General features: G+C 46.7%; 2 protein-coding genes across 5 annotated transcripts; both read right to left on the bottom strand.

The window, feature by feature from the left end:
- Positions 1-13,853: 13,853 nt before the first annotated feature.
- On the bottom strand, positions 13,854-16,006 carry RPL22L1 (ribosomal protein L22 like 1). 3 transcript variants are annotated; one of them, XM_041467715.1, is made up of 4 exons: positions 15,856-16,006; positions 15,510-15,602; positions 14,994-15,115; positions 13,854-14,106 (listed from the first exon to the last, which is right to left on the bottom strand). In XM_041467715.1, the coding sequence occupies exons 1-4, from the start codon at positions 15,862-15,864 to the stop codon at positions 13,962-13,964; spliced, it is 369 nt and encodes a 122-aa protein (XP_041323649.1). In that variant the 5' UTR covers positions 15,865-16,006; the 3' UTR covers positions 13,854-13,961. The 3 variants fall into 3 exon arrangements, 2 of the variants coding, with proteins under 2 accessions (XP_041323649.1, XP_041323650.1); XM_041467716.1 differs by having other exon boundaries at positions 15,899-15,995; XR_005955173.1 differs by having other exon boundaries at positions 14,010-14,106; positions 14,994-15,182; positions 15,899-15,939.
- A 215-nt stretch (positions 16,007-16,221) lies between these two features.
- On the bottom strand, positions 16,222-24,009 carry EIF5A2 (eukaryotic translation initiation factor 5A2). 2 transcript variants are annotated; one of them, XM_041467713.1, is made up of 6 exons: positions 23,887-24,009; positions 23,467-23,665; positions 21,975-22,079; positions 20,314-20,445; positions 19,964-20,054; positions 16,222-16,694 (listed from the first exon to the last, which is right to left on the bottom strand). In XM_041467713.1, exons 2-5 carry the CDS (start codon positions 23,629-23,631, stop codon positions 19,995-19,997), a joined length of 462 nt encoding a protein of 153 aa, XP_041323647.1. In that variant the 5' UTR covers positions 23,632-23,665; positions 23,887-24,009; the 3' UTR covers positions 16,222-16,694; positions 19,964-19,994. The 2 variants fall into 2 exon arrangements, with proteins under 2 accessions (XP_041323647.1, XP_041323648.1); XM_041467714.1 differs by lacking the exon at positions 16,222-16,694 and having other exon boundaries at positions 19,167-20,054.
- Positions 24,010-25,470: the final 1,461 nt, after the last annotated feature.

A 25,470-nucleotide genomic window follows, 5' to 3' on the forward strand; every position in this document is an offset into this window, starting at 1 on the left:
TAATTCATCTGTTTTCTTCAGGAAAAATAATTGCTACGGATCTTTCAAAGCTCCCAAGGAGTCGGCAGAGAAGCCTTGCCCAGAGCTGCTGTCTGTGACAGCTGATCTGGCTGTGACACTGTAAAATCAAGCATCCCTCCTGGCCAGGGCAGCGAGCAGGAGGAGTCCCCTCTGCGCTGGCATCTGCAGACTCAGAGCTGCTCCTGCTGCTGCTGGGACCTTCCTTTGGCTGGATGCCTTGAGAGATGCAGCATCTGCCATGCTTGGTGCTGATGGATACCTATGGGGGAGATGGTTTTAATGTAAAGTATTCCAGCTGTTCATTGCTAGGGATGCAGAGTGCCCAGAGGGAAGCCAAGCTCGGTGCTGTGGTGGTCCCCGGAGCCTGGCACTGGGAGAGGGTGGGAAATGTTTTACATCTAAGTGAAACCACTGGGAAAACTGAACCCGTGGTGGCAAAGGGGGAGAATCTGGAGGAAAGCCTTGCAGGAAAGCTGTGAGCACACGAGGGGGTTGGTGCTGGGGCTTCAGAGGGCTCAGAGACATCCCAGAGCTCGGCAGGGGGAGTGGGGTGGTCCCGATGCTGGATCATCCATGACAGCTGCTGGCAGGGAGGTGCCTGGTGGGACTTTAACAGCTATCAGTAAAATGTTACTTCTCCTGGGAGGACAGCCCCAGGAGAGCAGTGGAAATAGGAAGAAAAATAGGAAGAAAAAAAGAAAAGGGATGGGAAGCAGCAGAGTTGGGTTGCGTGGCTGAGCATTAGTGTGCTCAGCTCACCTCTACCTGCTCTGCTCCAGGGCAGGTGGGATGGATCCTTGGCAGGAACTGCCTGTCTTGAGTTGCTTTCCCACTGAACAAGATGTTTTTCATTTCACATTTCCACAGGAAAATGTCAGTTCCAGAGAAAAAAGAGAAAAAAAAAGAAAAAGTGATTGTTGTTTTTATTGTTATCTGCTGTCAGTTCTTCCTCCAGGCTCCCACTTTTCTCACTGTATGCACTCCAGACAGGGATTTATTCACCACTTTCAAATGACTGGCATGAAGGTACCATGCCAGCAGAAATAAATATCCATACTGATAGGAGTTAATATCTTAGATATTTTCCTTTTGGAATGAAATGGAAAAACTGGACAACCAAAATTCAAATTGCTTTTGTATTCTTTTGAAACCTCTTTTTAATTGGTTGGATTCAAATTTTTAGGGGGGAAGCATATTTTTTTCTACCAAAAACCTGTAAGCAAGGATTTTTCTCCAGGCATATCTTGTCATGTGAATTTTATCAGCTCTCCAGGCAAATGAAAAGGTCAGGTAAGTGACAGTGGAGGTGGAAGTGACTTTTGTTCAAGAAGATCTTGTCTTTACAGCTTTGAAGATATTTCTGGCTTTGAAGAGGACCTCACACAATTTTTTTTCCGAATTCCCAGCCTGTGGCTTCTTGCTTGTCAGGAGGTTGTGGACATTGAAGACATTTTGCCTCTAAACCTCAAGGAAAATCAGCATGGCTGCAGCCAGGAGAAAGGAGATTTCAGCTCCTCTTTTAGGTACTTGTAAAACCATCATGCTACTCCTCTAAGTTCTCATTCAAAGCCCTTGAAAATCAATTGTTCCATGAGCAGACAAGCTGGCAGCTTGTGCTCTGTCCTCTGTCCTGCCCTGACACCTCTCCTTGCCCAGGTCCCCGTGGGTCCCCAGTGCTCCCATCGTGTCCCCGGTGCCATCAGGGACCTCAGGCAGGAGGTGCTCTTGCCTCTCTCCATTTCCCCTCCTGTTCCCTCACTTTCTTGAAACCTGAGCAAATGCAGCACTCTGAGAGGATCACTGCCATGCCAAACGTGGAACAATGCTGCAAATGGGCTCAAAACCTGTCAGAAGAGTGGTGGGAAGGGGCAGGCCAGGCAGGGGAGTGCACCAGAGGACCTTTGTCAGTGTGCACAGCCACTGTTTCCCTTCGTTTGCAGAGCACGGCACAGCCATTCCCAAAACCAGACTTCCCCCCTGAGATCCCCCAGAGCATCCACTCTGCTCCCCAAGGGCTTGGGGTCACCTTTGCAGTGGGTTTGTTCAATGATTAGCAGGGAGTTATGCTGTTTGTGTTGGCATCTGCTCTTTTGTGGGGGAAGAAAGGTTTAATTGTGCAGGTGATGGGCTGAGGTGATAAGTGCTGACTTCAAAAGCTGCTCCCACTCTGGTGGTGTGGAGTTACTCCTGCAGGATCCACTTTCATGGTCTGGCTGTTTAACTGGAGGTCCCTGATGGTGTTGGAAGCCTGCCCATCACATGCACTGGGCTCTCTGGATAGCGACCCCCCTGCTCTCTGACACGGTGACTGTGAGGGGCCTGAGCCAGGGGCTGGTCCTCTGGGCATTTTGGAATCAAAGGAGCTGTGGAATCTGACCACAAAGGCAGGCCAGCCCCCGGCTTCGGGCAGAGCAGAGAGATGTACAGACGTGTACAGGCACCTGCTTTCTGTGCTCACAGCAGGCTCTGAGCACACCTTGGGGGAGCAGGACTGCTCTTCATTTGTTGAATGCAGCCTTCAGCATGATGAGTGGTCTCTTGGCAGGATATCAAATATTGCTGAGGCCATGGAAATCAAACTCTTCCACCCCCAAGAGGGCTTGAGAGTCTCAGGACATCCATCCCACCCCTGCTGCCTGTGTCCATCATTGGTGGATCTTGGTGGTCCCGCTACCTCCAGAACCTTGCTCAGCCATTGCAGTGATGGAGCCCAGCCCAGCTGGGCACACACATGTGGGGCAATGGCCCCACAGCTCTGGCAGTGTCCCAGCTGTGCCTGTCCTTGAATGGACCTTGGGGGGACCTGCAGGAACCTGAACAGGTCCCAAGGACCGAAGCTGCTCATTGCATCCAAAGCTGTTGAGCATCCCACAGGAGGGTGTTGGGACACGGATGAACCACAGCCACAGCCTGCTTTACCCAGTGCTCTTCCTTCTGGCTCCCCACTCCTGTCTCTGTGAGCAGCAGAGCCTGTGGCACCCTCTCCTTCACCACTCAACAGCTGCAGGTTCACTGTTCACATGGAATCAGGGAATAGTTTGAGTTTGAAGAGACTTTAAAGCTCATCCACTTCCAACCCCCTGCCACGGGCAGGGACATTTTCCACTGGACCAGGTTTCTCCAAGCCCCATCCAACCTTGGACACTTCCAGGGATGGGGCAGCCACAGCTTCTCTGGGCACCCTGTGCCAGGGCCTCACCACTCTCATTGGGAAGAATTTCTTCCCAATATCTAATCTAAATCTGCACTCCTCCAGCTTAAAGCCTTTCTGCTTTGTCATCACTTGGAGTCTGCAAATGGAAATTAAAAAGCCTTTGAAAGAATCTGTAAGTAATTTCTAATGATCCTTCCCAGGACATTTTATGAAATGAAAGACCCCTGTTCTCTGTCTGCAGTTAACCAAGGTCCTCTGGAATCAGGAGAATATTTTAAGAACAACATTACTTTGCAGCAGCTCATAGCTAATGAATTCCCAATTCATATTTCACAGTAGGTTTAGAAGAAAAGAAAAATCCATTTTCCTCACAGCTGTAATGTATTTTCCAGTCACTTGTGGAACAGACTGTGCTCAGACCTGCAGCAGTGTAAAAAAAAGCACAACTAGAGTTTGGCTACTTTGTGTGTGGGGTCCCTCATCCACTCCATGCTCTAATTGCATTAAAAGTGTGCATTTCAGAGGCTGCCAGAAGCTCCATTTTCAGATTACTTTGTTGGGTGCTCTCCCCATTTCTTCTTATTCTGTTTTTGCTAAGTGCCTGCAAAACAAATTACAGCAAATATTCCCTCATCAGGGCAATGCTTCTTAATTCACAGTGCATTTTAGTTTGTACATGTTGATGCACCCATCTAAATTGTGCTGGCAGAGACCTTGAAGGGAGTCATTAGGAAATTTCTTCTGTTTGGTGATCAACTTTCATTTGTCCTGGTTCTTCTGATTCAGGATCAAAGGAGAGAGGCATGAGAGTAAAATCATAGAATCCTAGAGGGGTTTGGGTTGGAAGAGACCTTGAAGATCATCTTGCCATGGGCAGGGACACCTTCCAGCATCCCAGGCTGCTCCAAGCCCCATCCAGCCTGGCCTTGGACATTTCAGGGATGGGGCAGCCACAGCTTCTCTGGGCACCCTGTGCCAGGGCCTCACCACCCTCACAGGGAAGAATTTCCTTCATCTCTTTCAGTAAATTATGATATTTTGGATATCCCTACAGTGAACAAAAGCTGGTGTTCAATTCTTTCCCATAACAAAGTCAAGGGTGTTTCTTGGAGGATCTTCCCTGGCTTTGGGGAACCAGAAGCATCCCAGCTGGATGTGATGGTGTTTGCTGGACACAGCTCCCCCTGCATGACCTTGGACCTGTGTGAGGAAGCCACTTTGGGGTGGGGAGAGACAAGAATTTGTCCTCTGCAAAGCCAAGGAGTGCTGCTGCTCAAGGCTGCTCCCCACCAGCCAGGGCTGCTTGTTGTCACTCTCATGTGACATTCTGTTGGTCCTGGGGCTGTGAACAAACAGCAGGGATGCAAAATCTGCCTCAGCAGGTGATGAAGTATCTTCTGGCATCTGTGCTCCCCCTTGGGCAGCAGCTGGCACAGAATGTCAGCAGGTCTGTGCTGGAGAGGTGGCAAACAGAACTGGTGTGACCTGATTGTGGCTTTTCCAAGGCATTTAGTCTGCCAGACAGGACAACAAAATCTCTGTGCATTATTCTGGCTGGGTATTTGAGTCTAGCAGATGGCCAGGATGTAGCTGGAGTCAGAGCAGCCTCTCTGGGTCACAGTTCTTTCCTCCTCTTTGCTCCCAGAAGTCACCTTCAGTCTGCTGGGTCCTTAAAATTTTAAGAAAAATACTCATTTCTAGTCAGTGGGAGAAACTGCCAATGGAAACAGATATTGGAGAAAATCTTCCAGACCTGGCAAACATTTTACTCAAATCAATGGGTTTCTAAATTATTTTATTTTGGCTAATCTACCAAGAACTAGTCTGGCAACAATCACCCCCAGCTCTTGTTCCTGGGAATCCACTGTTTGCTCCTGGGCTGTGCTAGTGTGCACTTTCATATAAATTAATCATTTTGGTCAGCTGCTTTAGCAAGTGATTTGGAGCACCCCATCAGCCTGTTCTCAGCATTTTTCTCAGTTCTAGACTACAAGTTTCCAAGGTCACTTGGGATCTATCTTTCCTATATCTCATCTCTTCCAGATGATTCCATGTTTTTAAAGGCTTGGCATGAGGTAGTTGTGGTTCTGCCTGTGTCAGCCAGGGCTGTCACAGCCAACAGACCCACATCCCATGGTGTGGGTGCTGATTTGCATCCCAGCTCTGCTTCTCTCTTGCCTATTTGGTTGCTATTTTGCATCTGCAGTGAATCACAGTGTGGTTGCATTGATAGTAGGGTCTTCCAGCATTTTAGGTTAAATTTTTGGTCTTCAGGATATTGTAAATAGTACCTAAATGGTGACATTAATGCACTGCCTTAGAAGGAAGAGCAAAGGAGGAATCTGAAAGTACAAGTGGATGTGGATGTGCATGAGCATGCCAACATGTTGATTCTTGAAGTTCATTGAGAAAAATACCCAGGGAAATGTAAAATTTGTAGAACTGGTTATGGATAATGAATGCAGCTGATCTGTGCACCAGCTGGACAAGCAGCTCTTTTCCATAATCCTGAACTCACCTTAGAACTTTAATACTCAACTCAAATTTCCAATCATTTTCCAGACTGTGTGACAGAACACAAAATAATCCTGATTCACATAATCCAGCCTGGACCATCAGCCCCTGGCTGCTGCTGCCTGCCCAGGCTGGAGCTGGGCCATGTCCTGGGTCATGTCCTGCTTGGGGAATCCTGGGCAGGACATGGCTACAGCTATTTGGGGCAAAATATGATCTTCTGCCTTGATCTTTCCCCTGTGCAGCTGAGATGGAGTTTGCTGCTGTATTTCCATTTTGGAAGCGAGCTCTCCTGTTATCACCCCCTGACACGAGCAATGGATCTCATACCCTGTCACAGCCTGGGGAAGCTTTATGAAAAATCAGTGCAGCGTTGCTTAACCTCTGCTTCCAAGTCCAGATAAACACTTGTGCAGTGAATTTCAAATTAAAAGAATAAACCACAGAGCTGTCCCAGGTATTGGGTAAATAATGAGTGAACATTCCTTGCTGCCTCGTGTGGATTGCCCACTGCAGCACTCCAAGTGCATTGTTTGGGTGTTATTCCCTCCAGCACTTCAGCAAGGAGAACTCCCTCATGGGGTGTTTGTGACCAGTTCACCACCACCTTGCTCCACGTGCAGCCCAGACCAAGGCTGATAGATGTTGCAGCAGCCTTGGGTTTCAGCAAGGCATTTCCCTGCTAACAAGACTGTCAAAAATGGGCAACTGGGAAGGACTTTGACTGCACCCTGTGTTCACTCAGATGTTGCAGCAGCCTTGGGTTTCAGCAAGGCATTTCCCTGCTAACAAGACTGTCAAAAATGGGCAAACTGGGGAGGACTTTGTCAGTCCAATCCTGGCCTAATGTCAGCATTGATTCTGACTCATATCTTCCCTTCTACCTCTGAGTAACAGTGCTGGATGTAGCCACCCTGGAAGATTCATTTTTTCAGCTCATATCTCTAAGGTCTATTTGTAAAACTATCTTGAAAGGGCTGGCACGGCAGTGCCATTTGTTTTAAAGGGAATTGTGCATCCCAGCTGCTTCTGGGGCTTAGCAAAGCTCAGGACAGCACACATAAACACTCTTATAATCATAACGCTTTTTACTTGGCTGTGTGCAATACAAAACACCCAGAGGAATCAGGCAAGCAACAGCAGCAGCTTCTTGAGCTGCAAGCAAAACCCTCCCTGAGGTTTTGTGCACAGCAGCACAATGCCCTTTCTGCACTGGGTCCAGCAATCCCACCCTGGCACAGGGAGGCATCCCTGCCAATGGCACTGACAGACAAAATCCCCAAAATGTACTGAAACAAAAGCCCAGGGTTTTGCCTGGTTTCATGGGTTCTGATTTTTTTTTTTTTTTTTTTTTGGGCTGATGTGGGAAACGGGCTCCCTGCTAAAGGTGAGCAGGAAAGTTGCAGCTTTATGTCACAATCTCTGCACTTTGTCCTCCCAACAGATAATTCTGCACCTGCAAAAACATTGGCTGCTTCGTGCCTCTTTATTATGTTTTGGGGGGGAGAGGAAAAGAGCCCTCCTGAGCTTTCCAGGGTGGATTTGAAGGTCAGAAGTCACTGAGAATAAGCAGATTTCCTCTCCCTGCTAACCTCCAAGGGCCATCCAGCTCATCCCAGTCCTTGGTGCTGAGGATTGACACCAAATACTCGGTTACACTTCTATGGCTGCAGTGTGTAATTATGCAGATATCCTAATGGAGTTTGGATCTTGAGTCCTCAGTGCAAGCTCAGATGGGGGGCAGCCCTGTCAGCACCTGCTGCAGTGATCGTCTGAGAGGCCCTTTCCCTGGGAATTATACATATTTATAGAGAGAGAGAGAGAATTTATCCTGCTTTGGGCTTCAGGCTCCTCACCCCAGCTCAGGAGCTCCTTGCTGCCCACCCACAGGCTCTCAAGTTGCTCCTGCCAGCCCCACACTGTGTCCCTGCAGCTGGGGCCATGGGGAGGGTCTTTGCCCCCCGGGGGTCTCAGCACGGCAGGCTGGGGCAGGAGGGAGAGCCCTGAACAGCTGCTGGGGCAGGAGCACAGAGGCTTTAGAGCTCCCAGCCTGTTGTGTCAGCAAAACCACCCCTATCTCAGGACCCTTATCTGCCCACAGTGTAAATAATTTCTAAATGAGCTGGAAGGAGGAAGACTGATGAATGCAGTTTTGCTGGAAATGTTATCAGGTTGGGAACAGGGGTGGCTGAGCACTCCCTTATCTGTCCTGGATGAGAAGTGGGGGATAACTGGGCTCTCCCCAGCCCGACTCAGTGGCAGCACAGGTCCCAGAAGCATTTTACTGCTCTGTGTCAAACTGAAGAGTTTTAGCTATTTGCTTTCAGTTCTGCTGTTTGTGCACTTTGCTGTGTTTATTTTTCAGTGCCTTCTGTCCTCTCCCTGTCCCCTGTGCCAGCAATTAAGAGGATGCTGATGCTGTAGTGGGCTTTGGCACCTGGAGGCCAGGCTCGGAGCATCCTGTTGGTGTGCAGGGAACATCAGCGTGGTGGTTGAGCCACAGTGCCCGCTGAAAAAAAATTCCTGTTGTCCCATGTTCTCATTTAAAATCCCTACTAAACCCCCAACCTGACAGCAAAAAACGTGTAACAAATGTGAGGCTTAAATCATGCTTTAATGCTTGTTGGATGGGGTGTTTGAATTGCTTGATACATTAAGCTATATAATTTAAAAAAAAAAAAAAAAACCAAAAGAAATTAGTTATTGATCTAGTAAAGCATTTCTCTCTTAATTTCTCATTTAAATCCAGAATGGATGGACAGCAATGGAAAACCTTTCCTGGCTGTTGGCTCCTTAGTGCTTTGTGAGTTTATTAATGCCCAGACCAAAGGGATTCAGGTATAAAATGCTGCTCAGGGCAGTTTCCAGGCTCAAGAGTGGTCACAGAAACCCTCCTTGGAATCAATCCCTCAGTCTCCTCCATGAGGACTTCCCAGGACACAGCTGCCTCCAATTTGGGGCACGTTACAGCCGCTGTCCCAGTTATCCCAGGCCACTCCTCCCAGCATGAGTTAGGGCTCAAATAGCAGCCACAGGGCCAAGGCAAGCCCAAAGGGGGCTTCATGCCAGCACCCTGCCAAAAATGCACACCCCACAGGAATTTAGTTATTCCTGTGTCTGCAGTCAGAGGCAGCAGGATGGGCTGGGTGGGTTTAGTTGCTGCCATAGGATGGTGCTGACATGAATCCCTGCCAAACCCCACCAGGACACCTGAGGCAGCCCCAGAGCCCACCAATAAATAATGGAGAAATGAAATGGATACCTATGCAGAGTATATGTAAGTATTATACTCATATTATCCAAAATGAGGAGGTAACTTGATTCCTTCTGATCTGCCCAATAAGAAACCCTTTGCTTTGGTTTTGCCTGTAAAAAGAAACAAGAATTGTTCCTTATTTTTGTCTATATTTGTTGTAATCAGATCCCTCCACCACTGAACCTCATTTCCTGCTGCTGGGTACATCCAAGCTATTATTGAGTATTTATTTTTCCATGGGCCTCTCTGTTTCTAATTACTTTGTGCTGATATTATGTGACAATGTTGAGTCTGCACCTCCTTTAATACCTGCCACATACTGAGTATATTGTAAACAACACATTTTCAGCTATTTCCTGCTATTATTTACATCTTTTTTTCTGATCTTACTATTTCTGGCTATTTAATGAAGCTGTTTCCTGATGGGGATATTGGCCAGGAGGGCAAGCAGACAGAAAAAATAGAGATACATTAGAAGTAACTTTATTAGTGATGCTTAAAATTGGTGAAGCCTTGTGGGGTTTGCTGCTCTTTTTTTAATGGAAGACAGTGAGAGTTTTGCTGCAGCAAAAGTGATAAAAGACTGGTGGTGCAGAAAAATAATATCTCTGTATGCTCACACATAAATAGCCTATGTGGTACTGCTACTGCTGCTCTGGCAACAGCCACTTGTGCTTAAAATCTGTTTCTTCTTATTTGACAGACATCAGAATTTCACATGTGTGGGATGTCTCTCATAAACTGATTTTATTTGGAAGACAGCAGCGAAACCATTTTTTGAGAAATGAAGGGGAAAACTATTAAAAAGGGAAGAACATATCTGATATTTTATTTATATATATTTATAGAATATATTTATGTAAGTATCTCGGCTGTGTTAAAGCCTTGTCAGAGTTATGGTGCCATTGCCCTGCTGAGCCCCCTGGCCCATCTGCTGTGCTTCCAGTGCAACTGGGGCTTTGTAATTGTTGGAACCCTGGTCACTGAGAATTTCAGACTTTCTGCTGCCAGGCACTGACCCCCAAAGAGAACACTGAATTGACCTGAGGCCGTGGAGAAACTTCCAAAATGGAATGACAGAGCTGGGATTGTGGGTGTGGAGTTTGAATAGAAGTGTGTGATATCACAGGGTGGGAAACTTGGAGTTTAAGGGTTTAGAATACAGTAATAGGTATAAAGCAAGATGGAGGTTTTAGGGTAGAGGCTGCTCCTTCTTCTTCTCCTTCTTCTCCATGGGTTTGGGTGGTTTTGTGTAATTGGATAAAAAGTCCACCTTGTGGGCCATGGGTGGTTTGTTATTGGGTTAAAAGTAAAAATAATTGAGGTGTAATTTCTTAATTGGACAGTTTGTCCTTAATAGGCTTTGTAGAGAGAGAGAGATGGGGCTCCATTTTCAGTTTGTTGGAGTGAAGTGCTGTAGAGCTCAGGGTTTGTGAGACTGTGACACAGATAAGAACTAATAAACATCCGAGTCCAAACAAGAAATACCATCTCAGGCATTTAATCCCGACCCTGGCAAAAAGAAGTTAAGATTTGACATGCAATGATTATTCCTCTTCCCAAATTAAACCTCTGGCTTGACGGACTACAGCTCTCAGCAGGGTGGAAGCAAAGTGGTGCTCCTGGAGCACTCACTCCTGCTGGATTTTGTGCTTACCCCTTCTGGAAATCCTAAAACAGCCTGAGCATCATCTGACACTGGGGCATTTCTGTGGCTGCCAGAGGTGGCAGCAGCTGCTGTCACCTGTGCAGTCTCCGGGCTGTGGCTGCATTATTTTTCCCAACAGCTTCATCCCGTGGCTGACACAGGAGCACATCCCTGCTGCTCTGAGGACAGCCCAGCCCTCCAACGAGCAGGGCTTTTCTGGGCTCTTGTCCAGCACTAAACATGGAAAATTCCAACAGTCAATCCTGTGTGTGATCAAGCTGTTTGGGATCTTTTAACTTTCAAAACAAATGTGAACAAAACTGGTGAATTTACAGTAGATTCTGTAGGAAAGAAACAATTGGCAAAGCAGGCACCTGGCTGTTATTGCCTGCCTAAAATCACAGAAACACTGACCTCTGGCTTTTAAAAAACCTTGCTTCAACTCGAATCTGGGTAATTTGCATAAATTTACATTTGAACAATAACAGGCTTTGTTTCCTGCCTGCCACCTGCATCACACCTGGCCACTTCAGCTGCAAAAACACATGAAATTATGGAGGAATCACCATTTTTCTGAGGTGTTGCTTGGGTCTCATCTGTACAGAGATTTTCCCCATGAAACATTTAATAATCATATTGTAAAAGCTCCATTTACATTTAAAACCCTCTTTTGCGCTTTCTATACCTAACACATACATGCACCATGACCTGATAAAAGTCCTACCTGCAGAAGAGCTGGAAAAGCACCCACGCTCAGGAAGGGAAGCTCTGGGTGTGCCCAGTGGAGCTTGGGCAGCAACACAGGGACAAAACAAAAATGCCCGGCTGGATTTAAAGGAAAATTTTATTCAATTTATTAAGTAGTCTAGATCCACAGTTGTTCACAGAATTTTGCTTTTTCAAAGCTTAAAAATATATTTTATTTTTAATATATTTTCCCAAAGCATTGGGAAAAGGAATTCCTGCCCTCCATCCTCACTGCAGTTAAACTTAGGTAGTAACAGAAACCTGCAGGAGCACTTTGGTGGTTTTCCTCCAAACCCAGCTCTGAAATAAGTTGCTTTTTCTTGCAATCCCAGGCCTTGCTTTCCTCTGGCTGGTGACAGTCTGTGTCTGCTAGGCTGTACAACCACACACGTGGCTGCCAGCCTGCTTTGAAAGGAAGGATAACAAGGCAGTGTGATCCCATTAGCTCAGATTTTTGTTGGTGCTTGTTCCATTTAATCACAACGGGTTTGTTGTGTCAGTGTGAAGTAAAGGATATGCTGTCACATAAAAGCACAGCTCTGAAACACCAGGTGGGGCTGGGTTTTGAAATGGAACTGTAAAGTCAGGCCCTTTCTTAACTTCCTGCAGCAAAGGAAACAGGTGAGTTCATGCAGCTTTACCATGAAAAATGTGGCTTGTTCAACACAGCATTAATTACTGGTCCTGTAAATGTTTTGTGATGGCATTAGCTATCTTTGAGATTTTCAGAAAAAGAAAACCACCCTTAATTGTTGCTTCACCGCTGCCTGGTTTTCCTCCAGCGGGAAATTCCAAGGCAGCAGTACCCAGTGCCCCAGACTGGGGCAGGAATTGTGCTGTTTTATTTCCACTGAAGTACATAAAGTCCAACACATCCTGTCTCGCAGCCAGTTACACACACTGCTCCCTTCTTTTTGCTACCTCTGAAGCAGCAAAATGAAACCACCAGCGAGGCAGACAGGACACAAGAAGCTGTTACTCCACTGCTGCTGCTTCTCCTCTCCCTGCTTGGGAATAGCTGCCCTAGCACACAGGAATTGTGCTGTTTTATTTCCACTGAAGTACATAAAGTCCAACACATCCTGTCTCGCAGCCAGTTACACACACTGCTCCCTTCTTTTTGCTACCTCTGAAGCAGCAAAATGAAACCACCAGCGAGGCAGACAGGACACAAGAAGCTGTTACTCCACTGTTGCTGCTTCTCCTCTCCCTGCTCGGGAATAGCTGTCCAAGCACATTGGAAAATGACAAATGATACCCAAAAGGCTGTCGACAAAATTCACTTCACCTTCTGTAATTCTCATTTAGATTTAGGTAACAAAAAGTGGGTATCATTTGACTGTAATGCACTGTTTTGTGCTTTGTCAAGTCTCTAAATTCTGAGAGGTTTGCCAGTAAAAACAATGCTGACATAATTAAAAAAAAAAAAAAATCATCAGGAGATTCAACAATTTATTGGCCACACTTCAGCCTCAACTACCAGACTCGCTCAAGCACAAAGTTCAATATCAGAGTCCAGATGTATCCCTGGTTTATGATATTGAACAAATATGGCATTACTTATTCCAGAGCTCACCAGCACACTGGAACCTGAGTAAATATTCTGATTAATCCCATACAGAGGACACTACACGGCACTGAAATGCATGTAACATGCCAGTTACTGCAAGCGCAGTCTCACAAATACTTTTTGTAAAGAAACCACAAATCTCTCTTGGTAATGTATGAAAAACAGTTGACAGTTATGGAATTGTTTCAGTGAAGAACTCCCCACCTGTACTAGAGAAATACCTGTTTTAAAGAAATAATCCCAGAAATGCAAGAACTGTAAAACACAACATAAAAGGAGAAACATCTGCATAGATTTTACAGCATTCAGGCACTGTCAATATTGAAGAACATCTCGGTCCTTTCTTTAAGATGTTTTAGCTGGTTGCTGGTAATCAGGTTTGTCTCCACCTCCTGCATAGATTTTACAGCATTCAGGCACTGTCAATATTGAAGAACATCTCGGTTAACATGAAGATGTTTTAGCTGGTTGTTGGTAATCAGGTTTGTCTCCACCTCCTTATTTATCCATCTAATATAAACCTATGAAATCTTTGTTGTCCTCCACTTTGACTTGTGGTTACACATAGGAATACCACAACCAATTAGTGAATGAGGTAAATCACACAGGAAAAAAAAAAATCTTTACCATCTGCAAGTCTATTTTAAGCCAAACTAACTGAAGTAAACTTGTATTAAATATTTTGCCATTACCTTCATACAAATTCACAGGAGCTGGTACTTTCAGTCACAAGCTCTAGAATTATTTGTACCAATATGACTAAAAATTGATTTAACTGTGCTACACGTGTACTGGGCAAAGGGCTCAGTTTTTTCCTCCTGGGACTTTCACTGGTGCCAACTGAAAAGCTGATTCCTGGCAATGGAAGCAAAACTGCAAATCAAACAATTCCCGTGCTGTTTTCTAATCACAACTTCAGAGAAACACCAGAAAACCAACCGTGCTCTGTCCAACAGGGTACAAAACCTTTATTCACCAATAAGTTAAGTGTTCTCATAAATAGGTGTTGTAGTCTTTTGTACTCTGCAGTGAGCGTGGAGCCGAGGCCGGCTCACTCCTCAGACTCGGAGCCCTCCTCGTCCTGGCTGATCTGGAAGTAGCGCAGCTCGTACGTCTCCTTGTCGGACGCCACCACGCGCAGCCAGTCCCGCAGGTTGTTCTTCTTCAGGTACTTCTTGGTGAGGTATTTCAGGTACCTGAAAACCAGCAATTTCGCCTTAGAAGCTTCTCACTGGACACCCCCTGCTGCTGTCTGCACTCCACCCCAGGCACTGTCTGGAGCAGGGCAGTAATTACACCCAGAAACAGAAAAATTTCACGTGTAACAGGCAATAAAAGCAAATTTTCACTACAGATATGTAGGAATTTATTGTTCATTTGACTACACAGCAAAATGCCAGTAACTGGACAGCACTGGTAACTGGTTCTAAACCTTGGTCTAACGTAACAGATTCTGCAGCACCTGTACCAGCAAACAAAGGGAGGATGCAGGGAAGGATGTGCACCTCCCATCAGTGCACTCAGCTCTTGTTTGTGCTAACAAACTCAACAGTTTAAGCTTGAAGGGTTTGTTTGCAAGAACCCACATCAAGCACACGTTCACTGTAATACAACCAATTAAATAATCAAACAGCCACCCACGATATTAATTCAGTGTTACTTTAAAGGTCCATCTTCCACTGATACACTGCCAAGGACCTATATAAAGTATCTCTATTAATATGCCTAGAGTCAACATTAATTACCAATCAAGACTTGACTTTTAAAAAGCGATTTTTAAATACCTGATGTAATAAATCTGTTTCAATTACATGTTCCACTAATATTTACAAGTGCTATGAAGGTTAGAGCTAACACCTCTCCAAGTGTCAGAAGTGCACTAATTGGAATTCATTTTGCAGGCAAGAGCTGAATATTAATGTGTGTTTATGGGACACGGATTAGTGGCAGATTTAGCAGTGTCAGGATTATGGCTGGACCTGATGATTGTGAAGATCTCTTCCAAGATAAATTACTCTGGTTTTACATCCAACATCCCACAGTTCAAACCCCACAAAAACAACAGAATGAAACCCATGCCAACCTTTTAGAAAACTGCTTCTCTGACGTCACTGTGATCTTGTTCTTCAGACGTTCAATGTGAACGGTGTTGCCCAAGTTTCCAGTTTTCCCATTGACCTTAACCTTCTCCTTTAGGAACTGCTCCTGTTTCAACGTTAAAGAAATAGAACACTAGGGAAGGGCACCCTAGGTATGAACTAGGGAAGGGACCCTAGTCAGGAATCAACATTAAAAACCACCATTTACTTATGTCCTGACAGAAGTATTTAGAACGCAAAAATATTTTACAGCACGCGATTATAAAAAAATCAACCCTGTGCTAAAGCAGAAATTAATTTAAAACAGTTCTATTCATGGACAGGTATGAAGAATGCTATAAAGCTTATAGTTGTTTTTTTTTTTTTTTTAATGACAGTATTTTAAAGAACAGCTGATGATTTAACACATTTAGAATGCAGCTTTTCAACTGTAGCTCAGTTACTGCACTAAAGCTTTTATTAAACTATGCGTCACAAGTATGAGCAAAACCACCACTTACAAAATTCCCGGAATCAAAGATTCCATCTTCCACAGGGTGGGTCAGGTCAAGGCAGAACTTCCAGGTTGACTTTTTGGATTTTCGGTCCTTTTGCTAGAACACCAAAGGATTCCTCAGCATTAACAAACCGCGCTGGAAAAAACTTCCCGACCCAGGGAGGGGGACACACACGGCAGCGGGAGCGCCCCCTCCCGGCCAGCGCGGCTCACTGCAGCCGGCCCGGCCCGGCCGCGTTCCACACGAAACCCTCTCGGGAAAGCCCCGCTCGCACCGGGCGGCCGCCGGCTTCTCAGCCGCCCCACGGCTCCCCCGGCCGGCCCCGCCGCCGCCTCCCTCCCGCTCTCACCGGCGCCATGCCGCTCCCACCGCCGCCTCCCTCCAGCTCTCACCGGCGCCATGGCGCTCCCGCCGCGCCGCTCCTGCAGAAAGGAAGTACGCCGGGCCACGCCGCGCTTTTATAGCCGCGGCGGTGACGTCACCGCGCCGGCGCGCGGGGCACGCCGGGAGGCGCCGGCGCTCCCGGGAAGATGGCGGCGCCGCGCAGGGAATCCCGTGTGGAATTTCCCGGCGTCATTCCCGCGGGAGGGCACGCGGCCGCACGCCTTCCTCTTCCTCCCGCACCAACCGCATGCGCCCGGCCCCCGCCCCTGGACGTGGCTGCGAAGCCCCCTGGCAGCCCCACCGCGCTCCCGTCACTGTAACGAGCACCATCTCCCCACAGCACTGACACCTTTATTATTTCTGGAGCAAAAACACACACACACGTACAAATCTTTCCCCTGATCGTTTCCATGGTGTTGAGAACAGTAACAGAGCTTCCCAAACAGACACCGGAGCTGCCGCCGCGCCCGGATCTGGCGGGTTACAGGGTCGGGATTGCCCAGGAGCAGGGAAAGGCTCCGGGAGCAGCAGCAGCCGGGTTTGCTTACAACACACAGCACAGGACAAAAGGGGTCTGCGATACAGCAAAGCACAGCAAACATTTCCTCGGATTCAACAAACCAAGTCACTCTCGGATGCCGAACACTGCAGGGCCGCAGTGCGGGTGCTGGAGAGCCTCCGGCCACCTCGTGCTGATCGCTCCAGGATCCACACCTTCAGCGACATTCCCAGTGGATACTCGAAATATCCTGGACAAGGTCTCTTTATAGCCTGAAGTTTAGTTCTACTGTAACAAACTACGTTCTAATTACTCGACCGAAAAAAAAAAAATAAAATAAAATAGTGGGATTTATTGAATTTTGAATTCTGTGAGACTGACCTGCAGTAACCATAAGAGTTAGAACTGTCAACAAACTTGACTTCTTTACAGATTATGTAAAATTATCTGTATTGTGAAACTACAGACCGTGCACCGTTTCTGGGTACACTTCGGATTAGAAAAACCTGCAAGAGAAACAATGAACTTCAGCTTAAAAAAAAACAGCCCTGAGAACATGGCTCAACCAGCAAGAGCCCAGTTGAAAAACCACCATTGTAAGCAAAAATTAGAAGGATCTACTGAATTCTCAAAGTATTATTTGCCAACATTTGAGGCAGGAAACACTGCAGTCTTTCCAATTGTGTGAAGTAGTAAGAGTAACTCAATGAGCAGGAGCCATAAAAAACCACATTATTTGGAGTGGAAATACCTCACCACCTCCCTGTGTTCACAGGCTTTACCCTTAGCAATTGCCATCAGCTATAAGAAGTTTATGGTTTTGACACAATTTAAGTGTTAAGACAGTAATACAGAACAAATACACCGGTAAGATCTGTTTTAAAGTAAAGCTATGAAAGGAGAACTTCCCTAAGCACTTGGTTATGGATATTAAAAATACACATCTCTATGGACTACTGATCACAAAGTTTGTTGCAACGATTCTGACAGGAAACTGAAGTGTCTTACTTTGGAAAAAAAAAAAAAAAAGCTTCAAATACATGTTTTAATTTAGAAGCAACCTTACTGAAACTTGGAGATTATGCTTTAAGACATGCTTATGTACCTATGGGAAACTTCATGCATGATGCCCTGCACTTCCATGGTGTCTGAAGTGCTTCACAAAGACAACTAAGTATTTAAGAACAAACCTAAAATGAAGTACTTAATCATTTAAATCTTGCAGAACTGAAGGTTGCAATAGAAGGACATCTGGAAGCCCTGAGGAGGGCCTCTTCCAGCAAGCTGGAGGTCATGAAACCTCTCTCTGCAGATTGCTGTAGTACCTGAAAACTCCAGTCAGGCCAGGACTCCACTTGCAGGAACAGGGCTTCAACCAGCCCAGGTCCCAGAGCTCAGTCCGAGTAACTGCTCAGATTGTGGGCCAGTGACATCAAGAACCTGTCTGCCAACAAGGTTTTAGAGGATAGACAGGAACCTGAAAACAGACCAAAGCACTACCAGAGCAAGGACAAATTCAAGTCTTGTAGTTTTCAAGCATATTGGAAGTATTTGTAATATGGTGATAGAACTTGCATTAGTTTGACATAGCAACCTGTGACCTCCCATGTGACACCACACAGCTCAGCTTGCTGCCAGCACCAGCAGCAATGGTTACAGTCACCTCCAAAGCCAACAAAGCTGACTTCCAGGTACCAGCTTGATGGAGAGGCAGAAGGGAGCACAGTGCAGACCAGCCTGAACTATTCCTCATCCACTTCAGAGCTATTCTGGAAGCATTTCTATCTAGAGCTTCTTTTAAAAGCAGCTTTACCATTTCAGTCAAGGTGCTATTTATAGAGCTCACCTGCAACATGTTTTGTGCTAGGCAAGAGCGTGTGGCAGGTCCTACCTCTGCCAGGTGTCCAGGCAGCTGTGCTTTATTACCAGAGTGTATTTATTGCTGTCTTTACCTCCACTGGTACTGCTCTCCCCGGCGTGGGAAGTCTGTGGACAACGCATGCTTCTGCCACCTGCATTACACCTCCAAGGTTTGCTAAGCCCTGCCCCAGTGTGGCCAAGGGCAGCTCAGGACAGCTGCCACGAGCCCTTTAGGGACTAGAGAGTACAAACTATGAAGCTGGAAACATTTTAAGCAGTTAAGAGCAGCATGGAGTCCAACTCTGGCTGCCAAGTAGTGTGAATTGTGCGTGCTGTCCGGGGCAGCTTCTGTGTCATCTTCCATCAGCCACTGAGCATTAAGGCAAGTTCATGAAACAATTTATCAGCTGTGAAGACAGGTCTGAGCCAGGGACTAAGGAAGTTTCCCCACTCACGAAGAGTCACAAAGTTTTAGAATTCAAGCTGAACACCTTAGAGAAGAGCAGGCTAATTATCCTTCCATAACTATTGCTGTGAAGCCTTGTTAAGCTACTAAATAGTCAGAGGCATGCATGCATGTTGCTGTGACTCAGAACTCCCCAGGACAGGAGCCAGCTTCCCTAACTAGGTAGCAAGTTATTTACTTTTATAGTGAAGCCATGGTTGTTCGGTATTGTCTGTCAAGTTAATGTTTTGAAAATACAATAGTTTTATTTTTTTAAAAAAAGAATCACATGCATTTAGTTTAGGCTCAATGCTACAGTTTGTCCCACTTTCTGAAAAACGTGTGGTCCCTGTGCTACAAAAATATGGTCTGAACCTGAAGGTTAAAACCTAAAGCTGGAAGCACTGCAACAGATTCCCATGGAGTTTGTCACCTTTGTATAGTTTAAGATAAATATAATAAAGGAAAGCAATTGAACTGTATTTTTCTATTTTATTTTTCAAGTCTGACAAAGGCCTCGAGTGAAAGTCTATAGCTTTAACATCCATTCTCACCTTTGTGTCCCCTTGACCTATCTATGTCTTATCCACTCAATATTCCAAAGGCCTGCCTAAACCACAGGTAGGCTTTTTTTTTTTTTAAACCATTTTATCGTTACAATAAGCCAACAAGTTGGCAAAGAAGAAAACAGAGGTAATACAGTTTAGTTGCACATGGCCACTGGGGCTTGGTCAAGCCAGCTGGCATTTCTGATCACTTGAGTTTCTTGGTCTAAAAGTTGTGATTGGCACCTACAGTTCTGCAAGAGTCCCAATCCACAAAGTACTTAAGCTTTAAAAAAAGGAAAAAAAAAAAAAAAAGCTACTTTTATTGTCAGTTCTACCTAAAGATGTCAAGAAAAATACTATTTGTGCTCTAGGTCACTTTATAATCCTAGATACCTACCAGCTTATCTAAAAGCCCCTGAATACTGTATTTTGTCTGTTCATACAGACAAACACTGTTTTGCTCAAGCAAATAAAAATATATCCACTAGTAACACCTGATTGGTTTCTTAGATCCATAGCTGAAACCCACAGGAATGTTAAAATAGTTACAATTAAGGAATTAAAATCTCAGTGATTTTGAAAACTGCCAGTTAGCCTGCAACACTAATCCAAAATCCAGCACTGCTTTTTAACAATTCAAAAAGGAAATGAGGTTGCTTGTGAAGGCCAGAGCTTTGGTGACAATAAGGACCAAATTTATAGATCTGTGGTTTGTCCAGACCTGAGCAGTTGCCCGAGCCTGGAGATCTTCTTTACTTGCAAGGCTTTATGGCTACAGCACATTCTTCATTCATTGCACTTATGACAGATATCTGGAAGAGAAGACACAGAGGTGAGCTCCAGCCACGGGAAGTGCTCCTGTAAGTTACAAACTTTCACATTTTAATATTTATCCCATCTCTTTTGAGTGCTCCAGTCCAAGTATCCTCCTACATCTCAAAGGACCAATCCCCACCCCTCAAGCCCACCCTTCACAAAGAGATACAAGTGGTCAATATCAGAGTAAGGCTTCTTCATTGTACCATCAAGTGGGATTAACCCTAACTGCTCTTGTCCACCCTCCCTACTTACCTGCACATCTTCATTGGCATTGAATTTTCCTTCTATTTCTTTGCCAAGATCCCCTTCTGGCAACTTTAGATCCTCACGAACTTCACCACTTTCTGTCAGCAGGGAGAGATACCCATCCTGAATGCCTATCAGCTGCAAAGAGAAGTTCATTTTCACAAGTTTAACGTCAGCAGTCACCAGCTACTACCAGGTAGTAGCTTCATGTAAGCAGAAGGCAGTGAACTGTACCTGTTACAATAATTCTTTAGTACTCTGTAACAGTTAAAAACCTTATTTAAATCAATTTTTAACAGAAGTTCAGGGGGCTGAGAGATAGGGCAACTGTAGCAAAAGGCATTCTGTTATCAAGAACCAACAGAATTCTGCTGGTTACTTCCTAGTAGGTGAAACACTAGAAACCCCATCTGCGTGATTTAGGAAATGTACTGCTTCCAGGTCAGAGGTTCAGCTTTCTTCATCACTGAATTAGAAACAATAACTGGAATGGTATTCACTCGACAGCACTGCTTGTATTAAGTGCACAAAACACACAACAGTGTCACTACACACTTCTCCACTTAATCTCTACAATGAGATACTATAATTTACAATGAACACTAATAAATTAGGGAACAACCACCATTCCCTGGACCACTTTTATAATGCTCTTTTCAGCCTAACCAAAAGCCTGGGCTAAGGGGAATGGCTATTTTGACCATTTGGGGAATTTGGAACACGTAGCAGTAAATCCAAAAAATTAGAATCCCAGAACAACAGAGGAAGAACACCAAGGTAACACTAGGAATTTCTTGGAAGGTCTGAGCCTTAAGACAGGCTGGTCACACTTTATTCCAACAGCATCAGCTGTCCTGAAGACACTAAAGACTGTTTGCTAAAACACTGAACTTGGCCTTTGTCAAGCAATTGCAGCTTTCCAGATTATGGGGATGTGTCAGCTCCTGACCAAAACTATTCCCAATGAAATGAGAAGATAGCAAACGTTTTACAACTCAACCTGAACTGAGCTTTTAAGAGCTCACCAACCATATCACAAAGGCACTACACAAGTTGCCCCCTTCATACATGTATTTCACTGCAGAGTTCAGGAACTTCAAAACTATCTGATATCACCTAAAGCCACTTTGCCCATAAGGAGCAGAAACTTTGGCAAGTTAGAATTCACACTGGATGCCATTTAGGACTGTTTTGGGGATTCATCTACCCCATGTAAGAGTGAAACTATAAATTATAAATTTAATTATAAATTTATGCTTGGATTCAAATTTAGTTATGCGAGATCTTGGTTCTCCTTTAACTAATATTAACTTGCAGCAGGGAAAACCTCTCTCCATATTCTAAAGGATGTCAGCACCACAAAGAATCCAGAAGTGGCCTTATAACAACAGGTAGAAAAAGCATGGTATGAATTATGTCTATTACCTGTCATGCTTAAAGACTGCTACTCTGACCTGAGGTTGTTTATACACTAAGGAGCTCTCTCTCCATCAATGAGTTTCGGTAGTTTTAGCAAGTCAGTAAATGCTATGAGTTCAGCTATGTCATGTCTAGACAGGCAAGCCCCATTAATTCTGACAATAGTACTTTATTGAGAGACAGATTTGGGGATGAAGGGAGTTTGTGTGTGGTACTAAGAGTATAAAGCCTCGTATGACTCAACTCACCTGGTAATCATTCCTCTTGATATTTGGGACATCCATGTTATGAGTAGATGGGCAAATATCTTCATATTTTTTACCAGTGAAGATATCAATACCAACCAAATGGACCTGTAAGAGTAGAAAAATAGCTTCAGTTACTGCTGGTCCTAGAGAAGCAAGATGTTATTGCCATGAGTATTGCTGGTTCTACTCAGTTTCCCATGAGATCATGTGCAATCCCAGACTGTACCTCAACCCTTTGCTTGTGGTATGAAAACATCCCTCACATCAAGAGAGAGCCTCTCACTCCCTTCCACAGCACACTACAGAAACCCTACACGAGAGCAAGACCAGCCACTGTTATCTTCCACTGCCTCCTGCAGATTTACAGCAGCAAGCTAAGAGTTCACAGTGGTTAAGAAGATGTTTATTTTGAGATTTAGCTGTTCTAAGAAACAGGCAGTTAAGGGGAAAATAGGTGGTCATGCACAGAGATCACAGCAGCTCCCACCTCCCTTTATGCTAGCTGCACTGCTTGCTGCAGCTAAAGCTTAGATGACCAGTTTAACCAGTTCTCCTCATGTCCTTTCTCCCTGACAGCTGTTCCTGTATTTAAGAAATTTGGATCTGTCTATTAAAACAACCCATAAAAAAACAAAAGGGGGAAGGAGAAAGGAAAAAAACTTAGGAAGAGCTTGATCTACTCTAGCTGGGACAAACCCAAACACTCTACTCCCCTACACATATCACACAAGGTTGTGGAAACTTACGAATCTCCTTACTCTGTGCTTGTAACAGATCTGTCTTTAAACTCTGATACACCCATCCTAAAGTGTGGCTGAATGAATGAATGAATGAATGGGCATCTCAGCCTTGCTCCGGGCTCTGGACAGCTGCATGAGCCAACTGCTTGGGCAGCAGGGCTGCAGCCCCAGACAGCGGCTGAGAACGTCCCTGCCGGGACACGGGCACTCCTCTATGAGCGCTGGAATATAGAAAGAAGCTGCAAGGCAAAGGCGGCAGAACAGGGCCAGAGCAGGCTCTCAGAGTAACGCGTGTCTGCCGAGCTCGGGATTATGTAACACAGCACGGCACTCCTGCTCCAACGCTGCCATAGTAAAAGTCTGCCGGCACGGGCAGACACAGAAGTGCTCTGGTGGGTAGCGACAGCACAACCCAACCACGCCCTAGTGATTTCATCAGCCCCCCTTCCAGAACTTACCCTACCCCCACTAGAGAAACTGATTGTATCCCTATGAGCGTTAAAGCTTTTTTTTAAAAAGCGTTAACGAGTTAAAAGTTGGGAGAAAACACCAACCCCCCCCAATCCTCAACGTTCCTGCTTTACACGACCGAAACCCCTCGAGCCAGCTCTGGAGCGATGAGACACCGCTGCGAGAAAGGCAAAGGCGGGACACAGAGCCAAATGAAACGCTACACCCTTCCCTGCCGGCCAGCCGGGAGCCGCAGGAGCGCACACTGCGGGCTGTGCGACAGCCGGGCCGGCAGCGCTCACCTTGGCGTGGCCGTGCTTGCCCGTCTTGGAGGTGGACATCTCCACGATCTTGCAGGGGCGCCCCTTGAGCACCACGAAGCCGTTCTTGCGCAGCGCCGAGCACTGCATGGGGTAGGTGGAGGAGGCGCCGGCATCGCCCGTGGTGAAGTCGAGCTCGTCGGCCATGGCGGTGCGAGGGGGAGGACTGGCGGCGGGGGGGCTGCGCGACAACGAGAGAGGGTCGGCTCGGGGCCCAGCGGTCGCAGGGGGAGAGGGGGACGGACGCGGACCCAACCACGCACCGCGGGGAGCGCGGGCCGGGCTCCCCCGCCCCGCACACGTGCGCGGCGGGCGGGACCCGCCACGTGCCGCGGGCCCCCGGCCTCCCGCCCCCGGGACTGCTTCGCCCCCCTCCCTTCCCGTCCCCGCGGCCCTTGTTACCTTGTGAGGAGGATCGGGGGGTGCCGGGGGTCGCGGCGGTCCCGGGGGAGCGGGGCGGGAGCGGCGGGCGCGGCGCACTCGCGCCCGACACCACTGCGGCGGCCGGCGGGAAGGGGCGGCGCGGGCAGCGCGCGCACGGTCCGGCCCCGCCCCTCCACTTCCGCCGCCGCTGATTGGCCCGCGGCCATTCCGCGGGGGGGGGGCGTAGTCTTCTAGCCCTTCCCCCGGACCACGTGCCGGCGGCGCTTCCCGCGCCCGCCCACTCGCGCGCGCTGGCCACGCCCCCTCCCCGGCGCCCGCGGGGGGCGGGCGGGCTCAGGGCGCTGCGGAGGCGCCGCTCATCGGCCGCCAGGCGGCGCCGCGCGCCGCCGCCTCCCCACAGCCCGCGCGGCCCGCCGCCATCTTGGGCGGCTGAGGCGGCCGCCGGTGCCTGAGGGCTGCTTGGGTGCGGCGGTGCGAGTTAGACCAACACTGGGGGAATGTGTGTCCCCAAAGTGTCCCCAAAGCCGTCTGAGCCGTGTATGACTGTACAGACAAAACTCCTTTGCCTGCCTCGTGTGCCCCCACTCAGAGTAATCAGAAACGAGCGTTTTGAGACCATTATAATCAGCCTAAAGGGACGGAGATGGCTGAGATCTTTACCGAGGGTTTCTGTGTGATAGTCTAGTAATGGTGGAATTATTAGTACTGGAATGCTGTGGCCACCCCCATGTGGCAGTCCCCACCATATGAAACAAATGGATCTGTTGGAGCAGATCCAGGGGAGGACCATGAAGATGATCTAAAGAAAGTCAGAATTGGGGTTCAGCCTGGAGAAGGTTCCAGGGATACCTTGTTGCAGTATTTCCATATATAAAGAAGGATTATGTGTGAGATAGATAGAGACTTTTTACCAGGGTGTAGTGACAGGACAAGAGCCAATGGTTTCAAACTGAAAAGAAGGTAGGTTTGGAAAAACCCTGTTCAGAAAAACTGTGGATGTCCTGTCCTTGGAAATGTTCCAGGCCAGAGTGGAGGGAGTTTAGAGCAATCTGATCTAGTGAAAGATGTCAGTACCCATGGTAGGGGTTTGGAATAGATGATCTCTAAAGAGATTTTCCAATCCAAAATATTCTAAACTATGACACAGCCCTCATCCTCTCCAACAATCATTCCCTGCGCTGCCTCAGGAGAGGTTTGTGGCCATGGAAGCTTGATCAGGGGGTCCTGAGGCCAAAGGACTGTTTTTACTAAATCCCTCCTCATCAGATGTCATAACATTTCCAGCTGTTTGAACAAATTCACCAGGAGCTTTCCTGTAGAGCTGCTGGCAGATGAGTCCTGGCTCTGTAGGGTGCCCTGCAGATCACCTACAAACACAACAAAAACGGGAAAATGCAGGGATTTGGTGGCAGCAGTGGCAGCCCCTGCCTCAGCCATCACCACCACAGGCTGCTGTGTGCTGTCCTACATTTTTTGCCCTGAGACCCTGACTTTGTCATCTGTGCTCTACTGGGGTAGTTACACAAGTCACTTTTAACATCACGTTTTTAAATGGTTCACCATGAGATGTTGTATTTGATCTGTGTTAATTTTTGTGATTCG

This window comes from Pyrgilauda ruficollis, unplaced genomic scaffold (genome assembly GCF_017590135.1).
Source record: "Pyrgilauda ruficollis isolate IOZ18807 unplaced genomic scaffold, ASM1759013v1 scaffold21, whole genome shotgun sequence".
In the NCBI taxonomy this organism is placed as follows: Eukaryota; Metazoa; Chordata; class Aves; order Passeriformes; family Passeridae; genus Pyrgilauda; species Pyrgilauda ruficollis.